The sequence below is a fragment of the Triticum urartu genome, chromosome 3, assembly GCF_003073215.2.
Source record: "Triticum urartu cultivar G1812 chromosome 3, Tu2.1, whole genome shotgun sequence".
NCBI lineage: Eukaryota > Viridiplantae > Streptophyta > Magnoliopsida > Poales > Poaceae > Triticum > Triticum urartu.
Genome location: NC_053024.1, coordinates 111,371,217 through 111,386,761, shown reverse-complemented (window position 1 = coordinate 111,386,761; position 15,545 = coordinate 111,371,217). Strand labels below are relative to the sequence as shown.

General features: G+C 42.1%; 1 protein-coding gene across 1 annotated transcript; it reads right to left on the bottom strand.

Moving 5' to 3' along the window:
• Positions 1-1,103: 1,103 nt before the first annotated feature.
• LOC125548115 (zinc finger MYM-type protein 1-like) lies at positions 1,104-4,225 on the bottom strand. Its single transcript, XM_048711795.1, has 2 exons — positions 3,901-4,225; positions 1,104-3,708 (listed from the first exon to the last, which is right to left on the bottom strand). The coding sequence occupies exon 2, from the start codon at positions 2,580-2,582 to the stop codon at positions 1,449-1,451; it is 1,134 nt and encodes a 377-aa protein (XP_048567752.1). The 5' UTR covers positions 2,583-3,708; positions 3,901-4,225; the 3' UTR covers positions 1,104-1,448.
• Positions 4,226-15,545: the final 11,320 nt, after the last annotated feature.

The following is a 15,545-nucleotide window of genomic DNA, read 5'->3' as shown; positions in this document are numbered from 1 at the left end:
ACGCCATAGTGCACACAAGGTGTTTGAGGTGATGTCTCTTAATTGTTGTTGTTCATTCTACTTCCGCTTTTTGTTTGTGCTAGATGGTCTATGTGAAGAATCATTTTGTTATGACATCATGGAGTGTGACTACTTGCCCTGTTGAAATTTGAGCTTGTTCGTTGTGTCCTTCTATGTATGGTGAGCCTTCTGTTCATGTTAGAAAAATGCACACAAGGATTAAGCTACACACACACACACACATACACACACACACACACACACACACACACACACACACACACACACACACACACACACACACACACACACACACACACACACACACACACGCACGCACACACATTGGCAATCAATCTGCAGGGGCATTTGGCATTTATATATAGAATATCCCTACATGTTATCTAGTGTACTTGATCTTATCTTAAATCAGTAAACTAATTGACAACTTTTGGCATTTCCCCTTGTCTATTATTATATTGATTCTTCAAACATTCCATAAAATTGTTTTGAAGGCAATTTCAAAAGCGTCACAAAAATGTTTTGCAGGCAGCCTGAGAAAGGCTACATTTGAACTTTGGAGGCATTCATTATAATGCCACAAATTATGCTTGTAGGCGTTCTGAAGATGCCTCCATTCTGTGTTTCTGAGGTGTTTTAGAAAAATGGCTTTGAAAGGTCTTTGCCTTTGTGGGTATCTCTACCATTATTTAAAACGCCTTAAATTGTAAAGGCTAGCATTTTATAAGCCTTTGGAGGCACATGAGAATACCCGCTAACAGTTTACGTGTTTTGGTGCCAACACCCGCAGGCTTCCGGTCCAGCCATATGGAAGATGCACTAGAGAGCAAGGACGTGGAAGAAATCGTCCGTGCATCCCTCTTCTACAAACCGTGGTGCTGCCTCGTCTTCGATAATGGCTTCCTCAGCCACTATCGAGCCTTCCATAATACGCCACCTATGCTTGGACTTCTTCACAGTTGGTCCTGCAATGACCCCTTCGTCCCCATCACAAAATTTATCCCCCGTGGTCACTGTAAAACACAATAATGTGGCTGACTACCGCGACGCCAGTGGCAGAGCCAGGAATTTAATATTGGGTGTTCAAAAAAATCACACTAATAAAGGAGCCAATTGGTTCACAGCAATACAAATACAAATATAAATTGTTCACTAGCAACAATATCTCGAATGATTAAGGGAATTACAAAATAGATAAGAAAATTACAACTCGACCATACGCTTTGTCATGGCTTGAAAGCGAGATATGACAACATCATCCTTCACTTCAAAGAAGAACTCCCTCTCAATAAATGTAACCAGGCAGTCATTCAAGAGTTGATTCCCCATTTTATTGTGTAGCTTGTTTTTCACAAAGTCATTGAAGAGAATACTCTCTCAACACTAGCTGTTGCTACTGGTAGGATTAGAACCAATTTGAGAAGCTTCTAAACAAGGTTATAAGTGACACTCTTGTTTGTCTCAACAAGCATAATAGAAAGGTCAACTATATTTTTCACCTTTCTAAACCTCTCATCTCTACGCATATCAGTAATGAAGTGTGTAAGTTGATATGGAATATGCATCAAATCTTCCTCCGTGAAACCCAAAGGATAAAGATGTGCAAGCTTAACCAAGTTTTCCTTATCATAAGCAGCAAAAGAATTAACCGGACTGAATGATCCCATGCAATGAAGTAATTCGGTGTTTACCTCATCAAATCTATCTCCAAGCTCTCGAAGTTGCCTATCAATAAGAGCCAAAAACATCTGAACATGGAAGTGGTGGAGATTCGTGAGATTTTTGTAGAATCTTGAGGGTCTTCCAGGAGGCTTGTACTGACCACCCATTTGAGGAACTCTGACTTTATCCTTGACACAATAAGAAGTAACCTCTTCAAGAAAAGTTTCCCATCCACCATCATCTCTCAACAACTGCAATTGAATCTTTGTCAAATGAATGAGTTCAATGGCATTAACAATGTCTTGATCTTTCTTTTGCAAAGCACGACTTAAGTCATCGGTGTGCCCAAATATGGTTTGCAACAAGTGTGCCATGAAAACAAAGTCAAATGACTCAAAATATGTCAACATGGTTTCAGCAAGCATAGCCTCATTGCTTTGAGTTTGATCTTTAGATATCTTGATGAGAACTAGCCGGATTGATGGATACATGCGGAGAATATGCATGATAGTTTTGTGGTGAGATCCCCAACGAGTGTCACCCGGCCTACTCAAACCCATCTCTTGATTCATGCCTTTACCAGTTTCAATTTCCTCCAATTCCAATGCTTGAATAATCCGTTCAGCTTGAGCCACACGAAGCATTCTAATCTTCTTACAAGACATCCCAAGAACATTCAAAAGATTAGCAAGTTGTTGAAAGAACAAAACACAATCACAGTTCTCCTTAGCAACAGCAACTAGAGATAACTGAAGTTGATGAGCAAAACAATGCACATAATAGGCAGAAGGGGACTCATCCATAATTAGTTTCTTTAGGACATTGACATGACCCTTCATGTTGCTGGCACCATCGTATCCTTGCCCACGTACTCTAGAGAAGGTCAAACCATGTTCCATAAGCAAACTCTCAATTGTTGTTTTGAGTGTCAAAGATGTGGTGTTTTCAACATGTAAAATACCAAGAAACCTCTCAACCACCCTTCCTATTTTATCAACATACCGTTGACAAAGAGCCAATTGTTCTTGTAAATACACATCACTAGATTCATCAGCGAGAAACAACTATCACCTAGCTCTTCCATCATAAGCCTAGTAGTTTCTTTGGCATAAGAGTTGATGAGGTCTGTTTGTATTTCATGAGCTACCATTTTATTGTTCTTTGGAGCATTCTTAAGAACCACCTTGTCCACTTCTTCAAAATTCTCTGCTAGCCAATGTAGAAGCTCAAGGAAACTACTGTTATTTAGTGAAACTTCTCTTTCATCATGTCCACGGAAAGCTAACCCTTGACACAAAAGAAACCTCAGGCATTTAAGAGAATATGCCAAGCGAGCAATATATAGAATCTTGTCTTGTTTGGTGGTTGAGGAAAATGACTCTACAATTGCTGTTTTGGGTGCAATGAAGAAATTGTATTTTTCTTGTGCTTTGTTGTGTGCACTATTGATTCCACCTTCATGTTTCAAAAAACTATCCTTGTGATTCCAGTTTCTAAATCCTCCATTCACAAAACAATCTCCACCAGCATGTGAATTTTCTTTGAAAAGATAACACACAAAGCAGAAAGCGGCATCTTTTTCTTTACTGTACTCAAGGCAACTATAAGACTTGAACAACTTAGCTACAAATCGACGCATACCTCCAGCAGGGTGTTGTGGAAAAGCATACTTTTTTGGTCAACAAGCCCCTTTTGCAATGAATCTTCTTCTAATCATATCCTGATCATTAACATCATAATCAGCGATAGGGATCCTCAACCCAGGATCAGGTTCAAGCAATTGAACATCATAAATTGCATCTTCACTGTCATCATCTTCCTCTGCATTTTCAGAGTCTTCACTTGCTTTTCTCTCAATATCAGGTTCGACATTAATGGCACTAGCAATCTGTAGCTGTTGAACTAAAGGGGATACATCCTGCACTTGTTGCTCAACCTGAATGCATGCCTTTGATTTCTTCCCAGCTCTACTCCATAAAATTTTCAAATCGATGGTCTTCCTCTTGAGTTTTGGATGTTGTACTCCTACAATTCAAAGAGAGTTCCTTTGTTATTTTTCTGCTAATAAAATCAAGCAAATCCTCCCTCCTCAATCGCATCTATAGTTGTTTCTCTCTGAATTGAATAGAAGCTACAAATTGGCTTGGGGATTTCACACTGAATCGACTCAACAGAAAAATTCAGACTTGGAAGATGGAAGATGGAAGGGGGATTTACCTTAGGCTTACAGATTGACTGAGGTGTTGGAGCCAATCGCTCCACTGTCCCCTCCCTCTGCTCCCCGGTGTCTGCTACTGTCGGGACCCTCTCTGGTGCTGCGGCGCTTGGTCCGGGCCGTTGCTCCTCCCCACCGGCAGATGCAGGCATGGTGCAGCTGCTGGGCCTGGGCGCCGTGTCTTCCGCAAAAAAGACAAGGAGCTCCTCCGCCATTGGCATCGGCGCCGCCGCCTGGTCCATGGGAAGAGGAACTGGAACGGGAAGGCTCAAGGCTAGGTTTCTCTCGTCTCGTGCTCATGCGTGGTGCGTCGTTGGTTCGGTGCGTGTGTACATCTTCCGGGCTGCTGCACAAATGGGCCAATTGGGCATGTAGTATAGTCATATGTTATATAAGCGTATATATAATTTTTTGTTTCCAGATTATTTTGGGTGTACATCTGTACACACATGCTCCATATTGGATCCGCCACTGCGCCACGCCGTGTCCTATTTTCAGATTGGGTCATTTAGTGTTGGGGAACACAGTAATTTCAAAAAAATTCCTACGATCACGCGAGATCTATCTAGGAGATGCATAGCAACAAGAGGGGAGAGTGTGTCCACATACCCTCGTAGACCGAAAGCGGAAGTGTTTAGTAACGCGGTTGATGTAGTCGAACTTCTTCGCGATCCAACCGATCCAAATACCGAACGTATGGCACCTCCGCGTTCAGCACATGTTCAGATCGATGACGTCCCTCGTACTCTTGATCCTGTTGAGGCCGAGGGAGAGTTTCGTCAGCACAACGGCATGGCAACGGTGATGATGATGTTACCGGCGCAGGGCTTCGCCTAAGCACTACGGCGATATGTTCGAGGTGTGTAACTATGGAGGGGGGCACCGCACACGGCTAAAAGATCAACTTGTGTCTCTTGGGGTGCCCCCTTGGCCACATATAAAGGAGGGAGGAGGAGGAGGCTGGCCTAGGAAGGACGCGCCTATAGAGGGTTCCCAATCCTAGTTGGAGTCCCGTTGCTTTTCCAAGAGGGGAGAGAGGGAAGGAGTAGGAGAGGGAGAAGGAAAGAGAGGGGGGCGCCGCCCCCTCCCTAGTCCAATTCGGACTTGCCATGGGGGGGGGGTGCGGCCACCCCTTGAGGCCCTTCTCTCCTTTCCCGTATGGCCCATTAAGGCCCACTACTTCCCCCGGCGAATTCCCGTAACTCTCCAGTACTCCGAAAAATATCCGAATCACTCGGAACCTTTTTGATGTCCGAATATAGCCTTCCAATATATCGAGCTTTACCTCTCGATCATTTCGAGACTCCTCGTCATATCTGTGATCTCATCCGGGACTCCTAACAAACTTCGGTCAACAAATCACATAACTCATAATACAGATCGTCATCGAACGTTAAGCGTGCGGACCCTACGGATTCGAGAACTATGTAGACATGACCAAGACACATCTCCGGTCAATAACGAATAGCGGAACCTGGATGCTCATATTGGCTCCTATATATTCTACGAAGATCTTTATCGGTCAAACTGCATAACAACATACGTTGTTCCGTTTGTCATCAGTATGTTACTTGCCCGAGATTCGACCGTCAGTATCATCATACCTAGTTCAATCTCGTTACCGGCAAGTCTCTTTACTCGTTCCGTAATGCATCATCCCGCAGCTAACTCATTAGTCACATTGCTTGCAAGGCTTATAGTGATGTGCACTACCGAGAGGGCCTAGAGATACCTCTCCGATACTTGGAGTGACAAATCCTAATCTCGATCTATGCCAACCCAACAAACACCTTCGGAGACACCTGTAGAGCATCTTTATAATCACCCAGTTACGTTGTGACGTTTGATAGCACACAAGGTGTTCCTCCGGTATTTGGGAGTTGCATAATCTCATAGTCAGAGGAACTTGTATAAGTCATGAAGAAAGCAATAACAATAAAAATTAACGATCATTATGCTAAGCTAACGGATGGGTCTTGTCCATCACATCATTCTCCTAACGATGTGATCCCGTTCATCAAATGACAACACATGTCTATGGTTAGGAAACTTAACCATCTTTGATTAACGAGCTAGTCAAGTAGAGGCATACTAGGGACACTCTGTTTTGTCTATGTATTCACACATGTATCAAGTTTCTGGTTAATACAATTATAGCATGAATAATAAACATTTATCATGATATAAGGAAATATAAAATAACAACTTTGTTATTGCCTCTAGGGCATATTTCCTTCAGTCTCCCACTTGCACTAGAGTCAATAATCTGGTTCACATCGCCATGTGACTTAATGACTTAACACCAATAGTTCACATCACCATGTGATTAACACCCAAAGTTCACATCGCCATGTGACCAATACTCAAAGCATTTACTAGAGTCAGTAATCTAGTTCACATCGCCATGTGATTAACACCTAAAGAGTACTATGGTGTGATCATGTTTTGCTTGTGAGAGAAGTTTAGTCAACGGGTCTGCCATATTCAGAGTCGTATGTATTTTGCAAATTTTCTATGTCTACAATGCTCTGCATGGAGCTACTTTAGCTAATTGAGACTTAGAGTCATCTGGATCGGTGTAAAAGCTTGCATTGACGTAACTCTTTACGATGGAGTATTTATCACCTCCATAACCGAGAAATATTTCCTTAGTCCTCTTAGGTAACTAAGGATAACTTTGACCGCTGTCCAGTGATCCACTCCTGGATCACTATCATACCCCCTTGCCAAACTCATGGCAAGGTACACAATAGGTCTGGTACACAACATAGCATACTTTATAGAACCTATGGCTGAGGCATAGGGAATGACTTTCATTCTCTTTCTATTTTCTGCCGTGGTCGGGTTTTGAGTCTTACTCAACTTCACACCTTACAACTCAGGCAAGAACTGCTTCTATGACTGATCCATTTTGAACTCTTTCAAAATCTTATCAAGGTATGTACTCTTCGAAAGTCTGATCAAGCGTCTTCATCTATCTCTATAGATATTGATGCCCAATATGTAAGCAGCTTCACTGAGGTCTTTCTTTTGAAAAAATCCTTTCAAATACTCCTTTATGCTTTCCAGAAAATTCTACATCATTTCCGATTAACAATATGTCATTCACATATACTTATCAGAAAGGCTGTAGTGCTCCCACTAACTTTCTTGTAAATACAGGCTTCACCGCAAGTCTCTATAAAACTATATGCTTTGATCAACTCATCAAAGCGTATATTGCAACTCCGAGATGTTTGCACCAGTCCATAGATGGATCGCTGGAGCTTGAATATTTTGATAGCACCTTTAGGATTGACAAAATCTTTTGGTTGCATCATATACAACTCTTCTTTAATAAATCCATTAAAGAAATGCAGTTTTGTCATACATTTGCCAGATTTCATAAAATGCGGCAATTGCTAACATGATTCGGATAGACTTAAGCATCGATACGAGTGAGAAAATCTCATCCTAGTCAACATCTTGAACTTGTCAAAAAACTTTTCGACAAGTCGAGCTTTGTAGATAGTAACACTACTATCAGCGTCCGTCTTCCTCTTGAAGATCCATTTATTCTCAATGGCTTGCCGATCATCGAACAAGTCCACCAAAGTCCAAACTTTGTTCTTATACATGGATCCCATCTCAGATTTCATGGCCTCAAGCCATTTCGCGGAATCTGGGCTCATCATCGCTTCCTCATAGTTCATAGGTTCGTCATGGTCAAGTAACATGACCTCTAGAATAGGATTACCGTACCACTCTGGTGCGGATCTTACTCTGCTAGACCTACAAGGTTCAGTAGTAACTTGATCTGAAGTTTCATGATCATTATCATTAGCTTAACCATAAAATTATCAAACTCATCTAAGCATTGGCTAGCAAACTTAGTAGGCGGGATTCCAGCTTTATCATATCTATAGAGAGAATTTACCTTTACTACCTGTGTCGGGTTATCAAGACCGTGTGTTTCTTCAATAGGTGATGAATTAAGACCATGTATTTCTTCAACAGGAGGTAAATTCTTAACATCTTCAGCTTTAATACCTTTTTCTTTCATAGATTTCTTTGCCTCTTGCATATCTTCAGGACTGATAAATAGAATACCCCTTTTCTTTGGAGTTGGCTTAGGAGTTGGTTCAGGAAGTGTCCAATTATTTTCATTGGTCAACATATTATTCAATAAAATTTCAACTTCATCAACAGTTCTTTCCCTGAAAACACAACCAGCACAACTATCCAAGTGGTCTCTGGAAGCATCAGTTAGTCCATTATAAAAGATATCAAGTATTTCATTTTTCTTGAGAGGATGATCAGGCAAAGCATTTAGTAATTGGAGAAGCCTCCCCCAAGCTTGTGGGAGACTCTCTTCTTCAATTTGCACGAAATTATACATTTCCCTTAAAGCAGCTTGTTTCTTATGAGCAGAGAAATATCTAGCAGAGAAGTAATAAATCATATCCTGGGGACTACACACACAACCAGGATCAAGAGAATTAAACCATGTCTTAGAATCACCCTTTAATGAGAACGGAAATAATTTAAGGATATAATAGTAGCGAGTTTTCTCATCATTAGTGAATAGGGAAGCTATATCATTTAATTTAGTAAGATGTGCCACAACAGTTTCAGATTCATAGCCATAGAAAGGATCAGATTCAACCAGAGTAATTATGTCAGGATCAACAGAGAAATCATAATCCTTATCAGTAACAAAGATAGGTAAAGTAGCATAAGCAGGGTCATATTTCATTCTAGCATTCATAGATTTTTCTTTCAGCTTAGCTAATAATTTCTTAAGATCAATCCTATCATTGCAAGCAAGAAAGTCTCTAGAAGTTTCTTCATCCATAACATAACCCTCAGGCACAACAGGCAATTCATATCTAGGAGGAGAATCTTCATCATCACTTTCATCAATATTATCAGTTTCAACAATTTCATTCTCTCTAGCCCTTGCAAGTTGTTCATCAAGAAATTCACCTAGTGGCACAGTAGTATCAAGCATAGAAGTAGTTTCATCATAAGCATCATGCATAGCAGAAGTGGCATCATCAATAACATGCGACTGTTGGAAATATGCCCTAGAGGCAATAATAAAAGCATTATTATTATATTTCTTTGTTCATGGTAATTGTCTTTATTCATGCTATAATTGTATTATCCGGAAATCGTAATACATGTGTGAATAACAGACACCAACATGTCCCTAGTAAGCCTCTAGTTGACTAGCTCGTTGATCAACAGATAGTCATGGTTTCCTGACTATGGACATTGGATGTCATTGATAACGAGATCACATCATTAGGAGAATGATGTGATGGACAAGACCCAATCCTAAGCATAGCGCAAGATCGTGTAGTTCGTTTGCTAGAGCTTTTCCAAAGTCAAGTATCTTTTCCTTAGACCATGAGATCATGTAACTCCCGGATACCGTAGGAGTGCTTTGGGTATACCAAACGTCACAACGTAACTGGGTGACTATAAAGGTAGACTACGGGTATCTCCGAAAGTGTCTGTTGGGTTGACATGGATCAAGACTGGGATTTGTCACTCCGTATGACGGAGAGGTATCACTGGGCCCACTCGGTAATGCATCATCATAATGAGCTCAAAGTGACCAAGTGTCTGGTCACGGGATCATGCATTACGGTACGAGTAAAGTGACTTGCCGGTAACGAGATTGAACGAGGTATTGGGATACCGACGATCGAATCTCGGGCAAGTAACATATCGATTGACAAAGGGAATTGCATACGGGGTTGATTGAATCCTCGACATCGTGGTTCATCCGATGAGGTCATCGTGGAGCATGTGGGAGCCAACATGGGTATCCAGATCCCGCTGTTGGTTATTGACCGGAGAGTCGTCTCGGTCATGTCTGCTTGTCTCCCGAACCCGTAGGGTCTACACACTTAAGGTTCGGTGATGCTAGGGTTGTGAAGATATGTATATGCAGTAACCCGAATGTTGTTCGGAGTCCCGGATGAGATCCCGGACGTCACGAGGAGTTCCGGAATGGTCCGGAGGTAAAGAATTATATATAGGAAGTGCTGTTTCGGCCATCGGGACAAGTTTCGGGGTTATCGGTATTGTACCGGGACCACCGGAGGGGTCCCGGGGGCCCACCGGGTGGGGCCACCTGTCTCGGGGGGGCACATGGGCTGTAGGGGGTGTGCCTTGGCCTAGATGGGCCAAGGGCACCAGCCCCAAAAGCCCATGCGCCTAGGGTTCCACTTAAGGGAAGAGTCCCAATGGTGGAAGGCACCTCTAGGTGCCTTGGGGGGGAGGGAAACCTCCCCTTGGCTGCCGCACCTAGGAGATTGGATCTACTAGGCTGGCGCACCACCCCCCTTGGCCCTCCTATATATAGTGGGGGAGAGGAGGGACTTGACACACCAGCCCCTGGCGCCTCCCTCTCTCCCCGTTACGTCTCTCTCTCGTAGTATAGGCGAAGCCCTGCTACTGTGACGCCCTGCATCCACCACCACGCCGTCGTGCTGCTGGATCTTCATCAACCTCTCCTTTCCCCTTGCTGGATCAAGAAGGAGGAGACGTCTCCCGTCCCGTACGTGTGTTAAACGCGGAGGGGCCGTCCGTTCGGCGCTTGGTCATCGGTGATTTGGATCACGTCGTGTTCGACTACATCATCACCGTTCTTTGAACGCTTCCGCACGCGATCTACAAAGGTATGTAGATGCATCCGATGACTCGTTGCTAGATGAACTCCTAGATGGATCTTGGTGAAACGAGTAGGAATTTTTTTGTTTTCTGCAACGTTCCCCAACAGCGACATATCAGAATTAATGGCAGAAGCAGGTTAAGGTGTCGCAAGCTTACTCAAAACAGAAGGTGAATCAAGTGCAGAGCTAGATGGCAGTTCCTTACCTCCCCTCGTAGTTAAGGGATAAATTTTGGTTTTCTCGTCTTTCAAGTTCCTCATAGTGACCAGCAGATATAAATCCCAAGTGACTCAAAGAATAGAGCTATGCTCCCCGGCAACGGCGCCAGAAAATAGTCTTGATAACCCACAAGTATAGGGGATCGCAACAGTTTTCGAGGATAGAGTATTCAACCCAAATTTATTGATTCAACGCAAGGGGAGCCAAAGAATATTCTCAAGTATTAGCAGCTGAGTTGTCAATTCAACCACACCTGGATAACTTAATATCTGTAGCAAAGCGTTTAGTAGCAAAGTAGTATGAAAGTAGCGGTAACAGTGGCAAAAGTAACATAGCAGTTTTGTAGTGATTGTAACAGCAGCAACGGAAAAGTAAATAAGCGAAGAACAATATGTGAAAAGCTCGTAGGCATTGGATCGGTGATGGAGAATTATGCCGGATGCGATTATTCATGCAATAGTTATAACCTAGGGTGACACAGAACTAGCTCCAATTCGTCAATGTAATGTAGGCATGTATTCCGAATATAGTCATACGTGCTTATGGAAAAGAACTTGCATGGCACCTTTTGTCCTACCCTCCCGTGGTAGCGGGGTCCTAATGGAAACTAAGGGATATTAAGGCCTCCTTTTAATAGAGTACCGGACCAAAGCATTAACACATAGTGAATATATGAACTCCTGAAACTATGGTCAACACCGGGAGTGTCCCGATTATTGTCACTTCGGGGTTGCCGGATCATAACACGTAGTAGGTGACTAATGACTTGCAAGATAGGATCAAGAACTCACATATATTCATGAAAACATAATAGGTTCAGATCTGAAATCATGGCACTCGGGCCCTAGTGACAAGCATTAAGCATAACAAAGTCATAGCAACATCAATCTCAGAACATAGTGGATACTAGGGATCAAACCTTAACAAAACTAACTCGATTACATGATAAATCTCATCCAACCCATCACCGTCCAGCAAGCCTACGATGGAATTACTCACGCACAGCGGCGAGCATCATGAAATTGGTGATGGAGGATGGTTGATGATGATGATGGCGACAGATCCCCCTCTCTGGGGCCCCGAACGAACTCCAGATCAGCCCTCCCGAGAGAGATTAGGGCTTGGCGGCGGCTCCGTATCGTAAAATGCGATGAATCCTTCCCTCTGATTTTTTTTCCTCCCCGAACACGAATATATAGAGTTGGAGTTGAGGCCGGTGGAGCTCCAGGGGGCCACGAGGCAGGGGGCGTTCCCAGGGGGGCAGGCGCTCCCCCACCCTCGTGGATAGGGTGTGGCCCCCCTGGCCTTGATTCTTGCACCAGTATTTTTTATTATTTCCAAAAATAATCTCTGTTGATTTTCAAGTCATTCCGAGAACTTTTATTTCTGCACAAAAATAACACCATGGCAATTATGCTGAAAATAGCATCAGTCCGGGTTAGTTCCGTTCAAATCATGCAAGTTAGAGTCCAAAACAAGGGCAAAAGTGTTTGGAAAAGTAGATACGACGGAGACGTATCAACACCCGCAAGCTTAAACCTTTGCTTGTCCTCAAGCAATTCAGTTGATATACTGAAAGTAATAAAGAAAAACTTTTACAAACTCTGTTTGCTCTTGTTGTTGTAAATATGTAAAGCCAGCATTCAAGTTTTCAGCAAAGATTATGAACTAACCATATTCACAATAATATTTAGGTCTCATGTTTACTCATATCAATGGCATAATCAACTAGCGAGCAGTAATAATAAATCTCGGATGACAACACTTTCTCAAAACAATCATGATGTGATATAACAAGATGGTATCTCGCTAGCCCTTTCTGAGACCGCAAAACATAAATGTAGAGCACCTCTGAAGATCAAGGACTGACTAAACATTGTAATTCATGGTAAAAGAGATCCAGTCATAGTCATACCCAATATAAATTAATAGTAATGGATGCAAATGACAGCAGTGCTCTCCAGCTGGTGCTTTTTAATAAGAGGGTGAAGACTCAACATAAAATTAAATAAATAGGCCCTTCGCAGAGGGAAGCAGGGATTTGTACAGGTGCCAGAGCTCGATTTTTGGAATAGAGATGAATAATATTTTGAGCGGCATACTTTCATTGTCAACGTAACAACCGAGAGATCTCGATATCTTCCATGCTACACACATTATAGGCGGTTCCCAAGCAGAATGATAAAGTTTATACTCCCCCTCCACCAACAAACATCAATCCATGGCTTGCTCGAAACAATGAGTGCCTCCAACTAACAAGAGTCCCGGGGGAGATTTGTTTGCAATTATTTTGATTTGATTTGCATAAAGCATGGCACTGGGAATCCCGATGACCAGCCATTTTCTCGTGAGTGAGGAGCGGAGTCCACTCCTCTTGAGAATAACCCGCTTAGCATGGAAGATACAGACATCCCTAGTTGATACATGAGCTATTCGAGCATACAAACAGAATGTTATTTGAAGGTTTAGAGTTTGGCACATACAAATTTACTTGGAACGGCAGGTAGATGCCGCATATAGGAAGGTATAGTGGACTCATATCGAATAACTTTGGGGTTTATGGAAGTGGATGCACAAGTAGTATTCCCGCTTAGTACAAGTGAAGGCTAGAAAAAAACTGGGAAGCGACCAACTAGAGAGCGACAACAGTCATGAACATGCATTAAAATTAATAAACATTGAGTGCAAGCATGAGTAGGATATAATCCACCATGAACATAAATATCGTGAAGGCTATGTTGATTTTGTTTCAACTACATGTGTGAACATGTGCCAAGTCCAGTCACTTGAATCATTCAAAGGAGGATACCACCCTATCATACCACATCACAACCATTTTAATAGCATGTTGGCACGCAAGGTAAATCATTATAAACTCCTAGAAAATTAAGCATGGTATAAGCAACTATAATCTCTAATTGTCATTGCAAACATGTTTATTCATAATAGGTTGAATCAGGAATGATGAACTAATCATATTTACAAAAACAAGAGAGGTCGAGTTCATACCAGCTTCTCTCATCTCAATCAGTCCATCATATATCGTCATTATTGCCTTTCACTTGCATGACTGAACAATGTGAATAATAATAATAGTGCACGTGCATTGGACTAAGCTGGAATCTGCAGGCATTCAATACAAAGGAGAAGACAAGGTAATATGGGCTCTTAGTTAAATCAACAATAATGCATATAAGAGCCACTTCAACATTTTCATTATGGTCTTCTCCTATCGACTCCCAAAGAAAAGAAATAAAACTATTTACACGGGAAAGCTCCCAACAAACAAAAGAAGAATAGGAAATATTTTTGGGTTTTCTTTTAATTATTACTACTACAACATTTAAAGTAAACTAGCTAAAAGCTACAACTAATTTTTTTTGTTTTTTGTTAAGGTTTATCAAACACACAAGAATAAAGCATAAAAAGGAAAATAAACTAGCATGGATATTACAGTGAAAAAGTATGAGCACTGACAACTAGAGTGAGTGTGTGGACATGAATGTAATGTCGGTGAGAGATACGTTCTCCCCCAATCTTAGGCTTTTAGCCTAAGTTGGTCTATGCCCATGGATCAAAGTTGTAGTTGGGGTCGTACTGAGAAGGAGCCTCGGGTTGCCACTGGTTGGCAATATCCTCCGGATCCCACTGGTAAACAGACTGCCGTGAAGGAACAAATTGTGGTTCCGGCTCTGGCTCTGTAGCTGGTGTGGGGTTTCAGTAGGTGTGAATGGCCTCCGGCGGAACAAGGTACTGGCCTGCAGATAAGTCAAACAAGGAAGGAGCAGGCAAAGTAATAATCTCAGGGCGAATTTTATGAAATATCAGTTTGTACTTAAGCATCTTTTCCCTATTCTTAACGATAAAATCATGTGCTACCATACTCTTATAGTCTAGAAAAACAGGAGGCAACAACTTTTCTTCTTTCTCATAATGCCTAATAGGTATGTTAAAATGTGCATCAAGGCGCGAGGAGAAGATACCTCCCAAGATGGGGCTCTTAGTACGGTTAAGATTTAACCGCTTTGCAACAATTGCGCCCATACTAAATGTGTCATCATGGAACAAGGCATGGCACAAAATAACAATATCAGGGGCACTAAGGTTGTCACAGTTTCCGCGACCAATTAAGCATCTACTAGCAAATATTGCAAAGTAACGTAGAACAGGAAAATGTTTGCTAGTAATTCTTGCATCGGAAACCTTCCTAGTTTCCCCTATAGCAATTGTATCAATAAACCCCTCCACATCGTTACGATGTGGTTCCTCTATGCTGCCCGAAAAGGGCAACTTGCAGACCTCAAAAAATTCATAGAGGGACATCTCCTTATACTCATCATATAAATAGAAATCCACCGAAGGTGGTGACCTCCTAGTGGAAATGAAGATTTTGCACAAAAATATTAGTGAGTAAGAGATACTGTTCGCGCTGGTCGTGGAGGAAGTCGGTGAGGCCTGCATTCTCAGCCAACTCATAAAAATCATCATAAATCCCGACTGCTCTCAAGAAATTATCACAAGGCCATTCACACGGCCGAACTTCCGCGGTGCGAGGGAGATTATATTTGGGCCTCTCGTCTTCTTCACTTTGCTTATCCTTCGAGCTTCGGCTCGAAGAACCCCTGAAATATCTCTTCATCATTTTCTGAAAATTTCTGAATTTTTTAGTAACTCAAAATAAAAGTGAACCAAACTCAACAAAATTGATAGCAACTACTCCCACAAGTGCCTAGAGACTATATCATGCATTAGAACTACTTGGG

Bases quoted from the DNA above. Each gene is read 5' to 3' on its own strand.
- LOC125548115 (XM_048711795.1), bottom strand. From the start codon at position 2,582: ATGGAACATGGTTTGACCTTCTCTAGAGTACGTGGGCAAGGATACGAT.